The sequence below is a fragment of the Podarcis cretensis genome, assembly GCF_951804945.1.
Source record: "Podarcis cretensis genome assembly, chromosome: 17".
NCBI lineage: Eukaryota > Metazoa > Chordata > Lepidosauria > Squamata > Lacertidae > Podarcis > Podarcis cretensis.
This window is the reverse complement of record NC_137187.1, coordinates 30,726,732-30,739,950: the sequence shown is the minus strand read 5'-3', so window position 1 is coordinate 30,739,950 and position 13,219 is coordinate 30,726,732. Positions and strand designations below refer to the sequence as shown.

General features: G+C 42.3%; 1 protein-coding gene across 1 annotated transcript; it reads left to right on the top strand.

Moving 5' to 3' along the window:
• Window positions 1–716: 716 nt before the first annotated feature.
• ALG5 (ALG5 dolichyl-phosphate beta-glucosyltransferase) lies at window positions 717–11,941 on the top strand. The gene is given in 11 exon segments (XM_079959674.1): window positions 717–988; window positions 990–1,050; window positions 2,976–3,147; window positions 3,275–3,321; window positions 3,466–3,534; window positions 5,169–5,261; window positions 7,186–7,299; window positions 8,710–8,769; window positions 9,489–9,640; window positions 10,376–10,461; window positions 11,049–11,941. Coding segments are annotated over 11 exon segments (1,110 nt in total). The 5' UTR covers window positions 717–845; the 3' UTR covers window positions 11,162–11,941.
• Window positions 11,942–13,219: the final 1,278 nt, after the last annotated feature.

Genomic DNA, 13,219 nt, shown 5'->3' with positions numbered 1-13,219 from the left:
AGAGAAATGCATGAGATAAAATTAATTACAGCGAAGCAACCCACTCACTCTCTCCCTCCGCGGAACAATGAAACTTTATCGTAAAACAAACAATAGTCAGTTTAAAAATAAGCAGAACAGACTGAACGATCAGTTCTGTTATGCCCACAACTTAACAAGTTCTAACAAGATCTTAACAAGATCATCAGTTCTGTTAAGCCCACAACTTAACAAGTTCTAAGACCTTAATATGCTTGAGCAAATACATAAGTCGCGGCCAGGCGCTGAAATGATTTTATAAGAGGTGGGGCTTTGGGTTCACTGTCAATTCCCTATGCAAAAACCAGTCAGCTCGCAGCATACCTGAAAACCTTCGGGTGAAGTGCGGAAAACTAATTTTTATTTATTAAGTTATACCCCGCCTTTCTCCCCCGACAGGTACTCAAGGCGGCTTACAGATAAATACCAATAGTGATAATAACAACGCTTCAAGTGTGCTTCAGATCCCAAACGGAACCCTAATTTGAAACGCTATTGTTATATTATTAATTATAAGTATTAATTGCAATTATTTGTTGTTGCTGTTGTTGTTGTTGCTGTTGTTATTTTATAATATATCTCCCATCATCCGAAGATCACGGGGAGGTTTACAAGCACAAAATCGCAAAATGGAAAACACAAAATACATATCTTAATAAGAAACAGAACAAAACAGAACAATATCCGCCCTCCCTGTAAAGTCTTGAAATCCCCTGATTCTCCCAAACTTATCAATCCTACAGTTCCAGAGTTTGGTTCGGAGGGGGCGAGGAGAATGAGTCCAAAGCCGACTTGCAAGTCCGCCTCTGTCCACGCATCTACACGCTATGGCTCTAGGACGGCCTTGGTGTCGACCAATAGCAACGCTCGACGTGCCTCCGGAAGTGCTGGCGGCAGCGCCCCGCTCTCTCTGCCTCCTGGTCCTTCTCCACTTCCGCCTCCGTGTCCCTGTCCTCCGAGTCTCTGCCGGCGATGGAGCTGCTTTGGCTGGCTGAAGCGTCCGTGGCTCTGGCGGTCTCGGCGCTGGTCCTGGTGAGGGGGGACGGGGCGCGGGGTCCTAGTCCTGGAGCTTCCCCCCTTTCCCCAGCCTGGTCTTCTTTCCATCCCTCACCATGATCCCCCTCCCAAGCAAGAGGACCTCTGAGCTCGCGCAGAGTGCCGTTCACTGACCCTTCTCAAGCCCCTTCTCATGACTGGGGCGCTTGGCATCGCCAGGCCCTGCAGCTCACAACTCCTCTTTATATTGGATTTAAGCAGCTGGAGCCTGTAAAACAGCAGTGACCCCAAAGGAGGGCTGTTTGCATTTCGCTTGGAGGGGTTTGTTGTTGTTTCACAAGCATTGGATCGCAGGACAGTGGTACCTCGGGTTACATACGCTTCAGGTTACAGGCTCCACTAAGCCAGAAATAGTGCTTCAGGTTAAGAACTTTGCTTCAGGATAAGAACAGAAATCGGGCTCCGGCGGTGCAGTGGCAGCGGGAGGCCCCATTAGCTAAAGTGGTGCTTCAGGTTAAGAACAGTTTCAGGTTAAGAACGGACCTCCGGAACGAATTAAGTACTTAACCCGAGGTACCACTGTATTGTAGAACTGGAAGGGACCACAAGGATCATCTCGTCCTGCGATGAAAGAATCTTTCGCCCAGTTTGGGCTCAAATCCACAGCCCTGAGATTAAGAGTCTCGTGCTCTGCCCAGTTTTGGTGTGTAAAACATTTATAATGTAAAACTTGTATTAAATGAATCAGTAAATAATATCAGGGCCACCTTCAGAATTTGATTAGAATCAGAGTTGTAGAGTCAGAAGGGACCCACGAGGGTCATCTACTCCAACCCCCTGCAGTTTAGGAAACTTTCAAACCCACGACCCTCAGATTAAGGATCTCCTGCAGTAGAAGTCTATGTTTCTATGTTCAACTAGATCATACATGACAGAACTGTAGCGGTGGAGGGGAACCCAAGGGCCATCTAGTCCACCCCCTACAACCCAGCAATCCTGCCCACAGCCATCTATGGGGTGGGTTCTCACCTCCAGCCTTCTGGTTAGCAGCCAGACATTGACCTATTGTGCCACTGGGGACCAGTAATTGAAATGTTCCCCACCCCTTACCAATATAATCTCCTATATTTTATATTGTGCTTTGACTTGCTAATCTTATTATTTTTTGATAGCAGGCCAGAGAATTACTGCTTTTATTACTGTTGTGTGGAGGAGGTCAGTAGTCATGAAAAGTCTCCACAGGAATCTGAATCCATGCCCACCTAGCCTTCATCCCAGTGTTCTTTTAACGGGAACCTGCTATAAATTAACTTCAACCTCTTTTGCTTTCTTCCTCTCCTCAATAAACTTAACTTGACTGGGTATGAGTATATTGTTGTAGGAATGAAAATCACTTCCCTTTATATTGTAGTTTCTTCTTTCCCAACTTTTCTCTTGGAAAAGGCAACTGAATCTTTCCCAAATGACTGACAGGAATCTGTGCTTGCTGTCTGTAGGTAGATGCCAGTCAGCTGATTGGAGCCCTAGGATTTGAAAATGTAGCATAAAGGCTTTCTCGTTATTTCATGCAATTTAAAGGAAACAGGCCACAAAGAAAAAAATGCTTCACGTTCTAGGCAGACAGCAAAGCAGGAGCTCAGAAATTGTGAGGGTCTGATCTAATTTTACACGTCGTGTCCACACCAAGTTGCTTTTGTGCAATCACAAGAGGCACTAATGCAACTGTTGTAAGAGCTCAAAAATGCTGAGTTGCAATAGCTTCTTACATATTATGCAGAAAGCAGTTTCTTTCCCCACAAAACCCTTGCTTGCCAATTGTATTCCTTTTGATAGTAATAGGTACTTGGCAATTGCAGCTTCACCCTTTCTAAATTTAAGAGGAATTATTTTCTCTCTGCAGAATGCTATTGTGTAAATATTATATAACTCTTAACTGGAAATCTTCTTTCCCTCCCTCCCAGATTGCTGTCATTGCCCACATAACTGCAACAAAAGTTCCAAACCTTAATCGACACGAGGATGAAAAATACTTTTTGAATGCTGAAAATGAGAAGGAACTTGTGCCCAGCATCCATGATCCCCCAACACGAGACCTTTCCGTAGTTGTGCCTTCATATAATGAGGAAGAACGGTGTAAGAATAAGTCTTTGTTTTCTTTGTGTGCATGTATAACACTGAATGTTGTCTATCTTTTTTTATTTTACCTGTTCAGCGTTACTCAAACCAGATCTGTGGTTTTATTTCCTTCTTTTTCTTACAGTACCATCGATGCTGAATGAAGCTTTAGGCTACCTAGAGAAGAGACAGGTATTTTTTTAAAAAAAAATCACATTTAATTGCAATATTTAATAACCATGAGATAAAAATATCATTTTGCTCCTGTTCTTGTCATCGTGGTAAGAGAACATATGATGCTAAGGCAAATGCACAAGATCTGTGTTTCCTTTCCAGAGGCAAGATCCTGCATTCACATATGAGGTCATAGTAGTTGATGACGGCAGCAGAGATCAAACCACAAAGGTAGGAGACATATTTATGACTCGCCTATCCTAAATATATTGACAGTGCCAGCAAAAGGTAGAACATAAACAGAAGTTCATATTTTCTGTTTTCATGATTATGATTTTGAGGGACTGACTCAAGGCAGTTTACATTTGAGGCTGCCCCTCAAGGGGATGGCACTAGCTATTTATGTGCTTATATATATAAAAAATCCCCATTGGATTTCTGTGAATTTGTACTTAAGGTGCCTCGAGCACAAATTCTGAGAAAATTTATAATTAAATAATAATTTGAAGTGGATAATTAAAATTAATAAAGAAATACTTTAGCTGTCTGGTTTCACCTTGATAAACGTGTCCTATTTACGCAGCTATGACTAATCACAGATGATTAGATTAGATTAGATTAGATTTATTGCGGCCATTGGCCCATAACGAAAACAATACATCCAAATTTATCCATAAACAATACAATTTAAACAGTTCCAAGTTAAAACACCCATATAAAACCAATTTTACTTCAGTTAAGTAAACGCTATACACAATAAGCTCCCTCTATGTAAACCGCAATTCAAATCCATCAGATTTTGGGGGGTATGCGTCTTGGTTCTGGCACTTATTGATGGTTCTTAAGTTTAGCTAAGCTGTCAGAGTCATACAGTGCTCCATTTCTCCTCTTTTGAAATAAAACATTAATCAGGTATCTAGCGACTGCAAGGGATCTACTTGTATATTCATCGTTTAATAGGTTTATTATTTGGGCTTCCTGAGGTCCGTCAGCAATTCTCGATAAATATGGGGCCAGAAACTTGGACCGTGAAGCCGAATGTAATGGACAACAGAAGATTATATGATATAACAACTCTAACTGACCACAGATGTGAATTTGGTTTCCTTAAAATAACTATTATTAGAGACTTCTCCAAGTTGCTTTGCTGCTTATAAAGGGTCACCATTTTCTAAAGATTAATACCAACATTACACCCCTTCAAAGCTGGGCTAGTGCCATGGTCTGTGATATTGAATTTATGCCGCCTCTGTCTTTATACATGAAAAAGCATTTTTTTAAAAAGTAGAGGCTTTTCTTCTTCTCTTCCCTTTCACTAAACAGATACAATTATTTTCTACACCACAACATGCTCAATGCTTGGGCTATACTGCCATCCTCTTTCTTTTCTCTTTATGTCCCATCCCACATTATCAAAACACATTATTCTTGTTACGTCAATGACATAGATTTTTCATACACTTTCCTCTCTTCAAGTTCTGCCAAAGGACACTTTCCCTGCTGATAGGTCTAAGAACTGAATATACAAATCCTATATATGTGATATATGAGCACTTAAAGTAGAAGGCGTTACACAAATATCTACTTAACTATTTTATATGTTCCCAGTCGGGGAAATATAATTTTTGTTTTCAACTCTAGTGAGGATAAAATTGAACTGAAAGTGAGACATTTGGCATGGGAAAGGGAAGAGAACTCCACGTATCTGTCTAGCCTCACATTCTTTTAAGCACACTTGTGCACTGGAATATTTATTCATATTTAATGTAGGCTTTGTTATATCATTAATGTAAATGAGGAGAGGAGACATTCAGTTCCTATTTGTGATTGCTGTTCTCTTATTCTGATTTGCACATGCCCTGTAGGTTGCGCTGAAGTATACCCAAAAATATGGTAGCGACAAAGTGAGAGTCCTCCCTCTGGTGAAGAATCGTGGAAAGGGGGGAGCTGTTAGAATGGTAATGAATTTATGCAGTTTTCCTTTCTGTAATTAAGATTATTTTCTTGGTGAAAGCAAACATTTTCTTCACTGAGCATTTAGGTTAATTTTGACATAATACCTCAAAAATCTGACTATTGGCAAATACAGCATGCCCCAACTTGCACATATTTAACTTGTGCACATTCAGCTATACGCAGTTGGGGGGGGGGACATTTAAAAAGGGGGTGGGCATCTGGGCGGAAAGACTTTGGCAATACCATCCACCATTGAACCAAATGTATTTTGACTGTACGCAGTTTTGGCTTTGGGTGCAATCCCAGGAACCTAACCCCCACATAAGTTGAAGGCTTACTGTGGTCATTTTCTATGAATTTCCATATGTAAGGAGAGCCTATAGTGATCATTTTATCCTACAGTGATCATTTTTATAAGATGGGCATGAAGTAATCCGCTTCTCTGTATTTTATTACTATAATTCATTTGGTACACTATTTGTATTTATATCAAACCATTCCTGACATGAGTCTTGGGAAGAAGCAGAACAGAAACCTGGAATTGAAAGGAAATACAGTGGTACCTCGGGTTACATACGCTTCAGGTTACAGACTCCGCTAACCCAGAAATAGTGCTTCAGGTTAAGAACTTTGCTTCAGGATGAAAACAGAAATCGTGCTTCGGCAGCAGCAGGAGGCCCCATTAGCTAAAGTGATGCTTCAGGTTAAGAACAGTTTCAGGTTAAGAATGGACCCCTGGAACGAATTAAGTACTTAACCCGAGGTGCCACTGTACATATAAAGGTTTCATTTTTTTGACATCTGAGCTGTTCTGCATTTGATTTCTCTGCCTACCCAAAATGCTTTGAAGTATGCCTGCTTTAAGGGGAGGAGATGAAGAATGAATTTGCTTCTGATAGGATCCTCATAAGAGACACAGGGCCTTTGGCCCACTGCCTCTTTAGAATTTGCAAGAAATGGAAATGCAGTCATAACTATATAAAAGAAGTGCTCTTCATTCCACTGGAACATAGTCCACAGTTGCAACACCATCACTTTCTAGGCACCATTCGGCTGATTGGATGCATCCCTGTATGGGGCCTACTGATTATTTTGCAGGGTTACTGTACCCGGGCTGTAGATTCTGTGTCCAGGGCAGCTGTTTATCAGCTCCATCTGGTACGCAGGCTGAGACCCTACCTGCCTGCAGACTGTCTCGCCAGAGTGGTGCATCCTCTAGTTATCTCTCGCTTGGACTACTGCAATGTGCTCTATGTGGGGCTACCTTTGAAGGTGACCCGTAAACTACAACTAATCCAGAATGCGGCAGCTAGACTGGTGACTGGGAGTGGCTGCCGAGACCACATAACACCCGTCTCGAAAGACCTACACTGGCTCCCAGTAAGTTTCCGAGCACAATTCAAAGTGTTGGTGCTGACCTTTAAAGCCCTAAACGGCCTCAGTCCAGTATACCTGAAGGAGTGTCTCCACCCCTGTTGTTCTGCCCGGACACTGAGGTCCAGTGCCGAGGGCCTTCTGGCGGTTCCCTCCCTGCGAGAAGCCAAGTTACAGGGAACCAGGCAGAGGGCCTTCTCGGTAGTGGCACCTGTGGAACGCCCTCCCACCAGATGTCAAAGAGAAAAAGAACTACCAGACTTTTAGAAGACATCTGAGGGCAGTCCTGTTTAGGGAAGCTTTTAATGTTTAATAGATTCTTGTATTTTAATATTCTGTTGGGAGCCGCCCAGGGTGGATGGGGAAACCCAGCCAGATGGGCAGGGTATAAAAACATTATTATTATTATTTAACATCCAAAATGCAAAGAATTAGGCTAATGCATGCAGGTGGAGGGGTAGCTCCGTCAAAGAGATTTGACGTCCTATAGTTTCGCAGTATAATTTGCCGAATATGCCCTAATACAGGACTTTTGATCATTCTTACATACAGGGTGTGTTCAGTTCAAGAGGGGAAAAAATACTCATGGCCGATGCTGATGGAGCCACAAAATTTGAAGACATTGAAAAAGTAGAAAAGGGTCTTGAGAGTCTGCAGCCCTGGCCTGTGAGTTTTCATTCAGTCACATTTTAATTTTTTTTCCTTTCTTTTCCTTTCTGCTTCCTTAAAAATATATTAAAATCCTGCTTGTTTACCTGTCTGTATGCCAAGGTACTTCTTATACCATAGGCAGATCTTGCTGCTTGCAGTTCTTCAGCCCTTAAAATTTTAGGTATAATCCAGAGAAAGTTGAATATTCTTATTTCCAACTCAGAATCAATATGACTGGAGCACACAGCTTCTAGGAGAGATTTGTGTCCCCTTCTTCTTTCTCCATTCAAATTAGGTATCCCTGACTCACCCCCTACATCTTCAACTACTTCTTGGCAATTGCCTCTTATCTGGTTCTGTTAGACAGATCCACAGTTTTGGTCTTCTGACACAGTACACTGTGCCCTGCCCCAGGTTCCTCATTTAGCCATTTGTCAAACTCTTCTTACCAAAACTCTGTGTTCACTAACTTCCTATTTAAGATTCTTGCTCAAGCTAAGTGCTCAGTTTTACTTCTGCTTATTCTGTAAGCGGTAACGGCTTGTAGGTATGCGTCGGTGTTAGGCTTCATGATTCCATAAATTTTGAGTCTCCTTGAGTTCCCCTGTAATTAATAAGAAAATGATTTATTAGCTATATTAATATATAAAGGTAAAGGTAAAGGGACCCCTGACCATTAGGTCCAGTCATGGCCGACTCTGGGGTTGCGGCGCTCATCTCGCTTTACTGGCTGAGGGAACTGGCATACATGTGGCCAGCATGACTAAGCCGCTTCTGGCGAACCAGAGCAGCACACGGAAACGCCATTTACCTTCCCACCAGAGTGGTACCTATTTATCTACTTGCACTTCGTGCTTTCGAACTGCTAGGTTGGCAGGGCAGGGGAATTTGCAGGGATGCGAACCGCCAACCTTCTGATCGGCAAGTCCTAGGCTCTGTGGTTTAACCCACAGCGCCACCTGCGTCCCTTATATAAATATATAAGGTACCCCTGCCCGTACGGGCCAGTCGTGTCCGACTCTAGGGTTGCGTGCTCATCTCGCTCTAGAGGACCTCCAGAATGAATTAAGTTCTTAACCTGAGGTACCACTGTATACAGAAAGACAACAGAGGTTTAGGATCAGAGTTTTCCTTCACCAAGATGGGCTCCTTTCCAATGTTGATGAGCCCCACCTTCCCTTCACTTCCCTCTACATCACATGCAGAAACCACCTTCTTGACTGCTGGACCCACTATTTGTCTCGTTCTGTGTTATGTTAATTGGTAACCCCATGATTGCATGAATCTTGGTGTCACAACTATCCCTTACCTGCAATGGGCATGGTTGTGGTATCAGCTGAATGCGTTCATAGGTATTCCTTGCCACAGAGGCATGGTTTGGTGTATGTTTCTTAACTATTAATGTTTTTTTCTTTTTTCTTTTAGGACCAAATGGCTATTGCCTGTGGCTCTAGAGCTCACTTGGAGCAAGACTCCATAGCACAGGTAAACTTCCGTTTGCTAGTTCTTTGGCTGGTGGTCCTTTGCAGTCAGAAGAAGTGGAGTACATGCCTTCCTAAGCTCAGCTTCTAGCTTGCATGATTTTTTTTAAAATAATGAGATTAGACAAGACTTTCCCCTCCCTGGGAGCTGCAAGGGTTTTTTGGGGGGCGGGGGTGTAGAGGCTAGTCCTCCAGATGAAGACTGTCTAGGTAGACCATCAGAACTCGTTGACTTCCCATGGCCTTGCTTCCTTTTGATTGCTTTTATCTTCAGCAACAGCAGTCTGAACCTATGCACATGAGAACACTTGGAGACTTGGAAAAACTAGCTGAAACTGGCTTTAGTTCTAATGCTTGGTTCTTCTAGTTGCAGGGTTGTATTTGTCTTCATTTTAAATTATTCTAGTGTTTTATTAGAACGGTGAGTTGTACTCGTAAGCAGCAGCTATCAACGAAAGATAAGTTGGCAAAACTTTCACATGCACCCTTTGAGTAAAGAACACTTAAAACGTTGGATATAACATATTCAAAAGCGTTACTGCAGGTCTATATTGTGTCAGCACTTCTACTTGTACATGTTGAAACTATAATGGATTCTGTGTTGTCATTTCTTTTAAAACTTAAGTCACAAAAAAATGTACAGTATAGGCATTATGAACATTGATATTATAAAGTGACTGGACATATTGAGCTAGTTCCTGTGCTATCTTACCTTTTCTGCAGCGGTCTTATTTCCGTACACTTCTCATGTATGGATTCCACTTTCTAGTATGGTTCCTCTGTGTTAAGGAAATCAAAGACACCCAGTGTGGTTTTAAACTATTAACCCGAGAGGCAGCTTCCCGGACTTTTTCATTTCTTCATATAGAGCGCTGGTAGGTATCACCCTCAGTTTTGATTGGAAACAGCAGTTGGAGCTAGTAATATATGCATTTTCAAGAGCTTAGTTCATGTGTGTGCTGTGCAGTGTTATGGCTGGGATCTCCAGTCCCCTTTTGAGGCACATGCCACAGCTTTTGCACATTTAGTTGGATTTCTTACTTTTGTAATCGGTGAAGCTCCTCATCAACGGGCGATTTATGGAGATATAATGTGATGTCCAATGTTAGTCATATTTTGATTTCTGTACATTGTGTGTTGTAATTGCTAGTAATCCACCCTGTTATAAAGTCCATCTTTCTAAAAATCTCATCACGCCATCAATCAATTGAATATTAGACGAGGCAAGGAGAGTACGGTAAAAGTAGCAAATGTTTGCCTAGGCTGCCTTGAATGTAATGAAAGCAAAACGAAAAAAGGCTGATACCCATGCAGGCGACTGCAAATTGGAATAGGTCTGCACTGCTTTATTTTATTGGCAATTGTCCCTCTTTTAACACACCTATAAATACTAGCTTCTTTATAAAGGAAGAGGAAGAAGAAAGGCCGATATGCCAAAATGCTTTTTCAGTTTTTTTTATTTCACAAGAGAGAAAATAGCGAGTTGCAACATGTATACCTATATCAGTTTTATTCCAGTTCTTTGTTATGCTCAGAAGGTGGTCAGTAATACAAGCATAAAAATATGTGATTTCATCACAGTACTGAGCGTTCATTCTGTTCTCTTGCAGGGCATTTGATGTGGAACTTCTGTATATAGCTCAGTGCTTTAAAATACCAATAGCAGAGGTGGCTGTCAACTGGACAGAAATTGAAGGTCAGTCATCAACACTTTTCTGTCAATAGGGATTATTCTAGAAAGCAGTTAGGCCAATTCCCCCAGGAGACTGAACATTCCCCTTTAAAGTCAGAATATTAAATATGGTCTCCACAAACCCCATATGGGGCAGTTACCAAAAAATGAAGGTCGCCGCCTCCATTCAATGCTTGTTTTGTATGCTCTCTCCTGCCCCTTAACCTCTTATTAGGATTTATGCTACATGTTAATACATTCCATGTACCTGTGGAAAACTGCAGACTTAACCAGAATCCCTGAGTAGTGTCTTCTCTATGACAGCAATACAGTCACTTCACAGTGGGTGGGGCAGTGACTGCAGAGCGTTCACTCTTCCCCATGTATCCATGCTTATTATTATTTATTATTATCATTTATTGATATTTATATACCGCCCTAAATAAAAGTTGGTCATCTTTGTTTGGGTCAGCACACACACACACACACACACACACACACACACACATATTCTTATTGTCTCTTGTGACATCTTCAGGCCATAAAAAGCGACTAACGCTTATATGTCTATTTAACAGCTTACATTTTTTTTCTGTATTTAATCACCATAGGTTCTAAGTTGGTTCCAGTCTGGAGCTGGTTGCAGATGGGCAGGGACCTTCTTTTTATACGACTGCGATATCTGACTGGTGCCTGGCAGCTTCGAACAAGAAAAGTTAATTAGGTTATTTATACTTACCAAATGGGTTGTTTGATACAGCAAATTATTTCTACAGTATGAAATAAGGAAAAAGCCGGGACTATTCTTCCTTACTGTTGTTCTGTGCTGCGCCTATTTTTTTTTAAATTGCCAAGAATGTGGATGTCCTATATAATAAGCCTTTTCAAGTGTTGGGTGTGGGTTTTTTAAGTTTTGCAACTGGGAGTCAGTCTTTTTACTTTTGTATCAGCATTTTCCATTTTCACAAATCATTATTTCACAAAATGTACAGCAGAAATTAATACGTGCTAAAAAATCCCATGGACTACTTTTTTATTATAAAGTCTGCCACTGTGGTTAGCCAAAGCTTTGTTCTTTGTATATTAATGTACAAGATGTCAGTTTCAATGGGGAAACCCTTGTGTGTGAGATGTCTTCAGTACCTGCAGCAAACCATGTAATTTGGGCATCTGTTTCTGTACTTGAACTGGTCACTGGCATTTCAGAATGGCACCATCCATTTCTAGAATTGCTAAGGATGGTGTAGACGTTTTTACATTAATTGGAGGGAGTTCTGCACAAATTTCATTTGCTCATTGAATTCAGCAGCATGTATTCTTCTAAATGTACATTTGTGAGCTAGAATGGATTTTCAATAAACCCAAGGAGTTCAGAAGACAAGAAAATGTTTTTGTGACAGGCATCAGTTTTCTGCAGTAATTTTTATCATGTTAAAATTCCACCAAATTGTCAAGGCATTATCTCTAAATTATGGAACATTAAAGATAAAATGGTGCTGTCAAAGTGTCTGAGGATCACTGAGGTCTCTACTACCAACATCACAGGTCTGACAGCTTATGAGGGTTTGCAAAGAGCAAACCAGAATACACAATAGAACATTTTATTTTAAGCCTAATTCCCCCTGCCCAGCGTCATATTTCTATACCAGTATTTCTGTCAGGGTTTCCTTATTCTCATGGAAAAGCAAAAGGTTAACTGACATTCCCAATCAATATTTTCATTTCTCATGTTAGTACCTTGGTTTAAGAACAGTCCTGTTTACAAACGATTCGGTTTACGAACTCCGCAAAACCAGAAGTAGTGTCCTGATTTACAAACTTTACCTTGATCTAAGAACGGAATCCAAACGGTGGAAGGGCACCGGTGGTGGGAGGCCTCGTTAGGGAAAGCGCACCTCAGTTTAAGAACGGTTTCAGTTTAAGAACAGACTTCCCAAACGGATTAAGTTCGTAAGCCAAGGTACCACTGTATTTTAGTCTCTTAAAAACTGGCTGATGGATTAACGGTGAATCACTATGCAATCCTAGGCATTTATTTTATTTTTTAAGTAAGGGACCCCTAACAGTTAAGTCCAGTTGCAAACGTATCTAGGGTTGCGGCGCTCATCTCACTTTACTGGCCAAGGGAGCCAACATTTGTCCGCAGACAGTTTTTCCAGGTCATGTGGCCAGCATGACTAAGCCGCTTCTGGCGAAACCAGAGGAGTGCATGGAAACGCCATTTACCTTCCCAGTGGTATGGTACCTATTTATCTACTTGCACTTTGACATGCTTTCAAACTGCTAGGTTGGCAGGAGCTGGGACAGAGCAACAGGAGCTCAGCCTGTCGCGGGGATTCGAACCGCTGACCTTCCGACCAGCGAGCCCAAGGCTCAGTGGTTTACACCACAGCCAGTAGCGGAGGAACCCTCTCCGGCATGTGTGGCATCCTGCGTGTGCTCACTCCGTATGGAATGCTACACATGCGTACTCCGTATGGGCTGCCACTTGCACACGGTGGCTGTACAGGCTGCTGCAGGAGTGGCATCCCCTATGGAGTGCGCATGTGCGGTGACCCTATGGGATGTCGCACATGCACAGTCCGTACGGGATGCCACTCGTGTGCGGTGGCATCCCGTACAGACTGCGCACATGCGGCAGCCCATACAGTCGCCATTCAAGAGGCAGCCCGTATGGATGCCGCAAGAGTGGCGCCCATAGGGACTGCGCACGCCCTCTGCCACTCTACAGCTGGAGGGAGGAAGGCCATCTTGTCACCCCACCCAGAGTGTCACCCGGGGC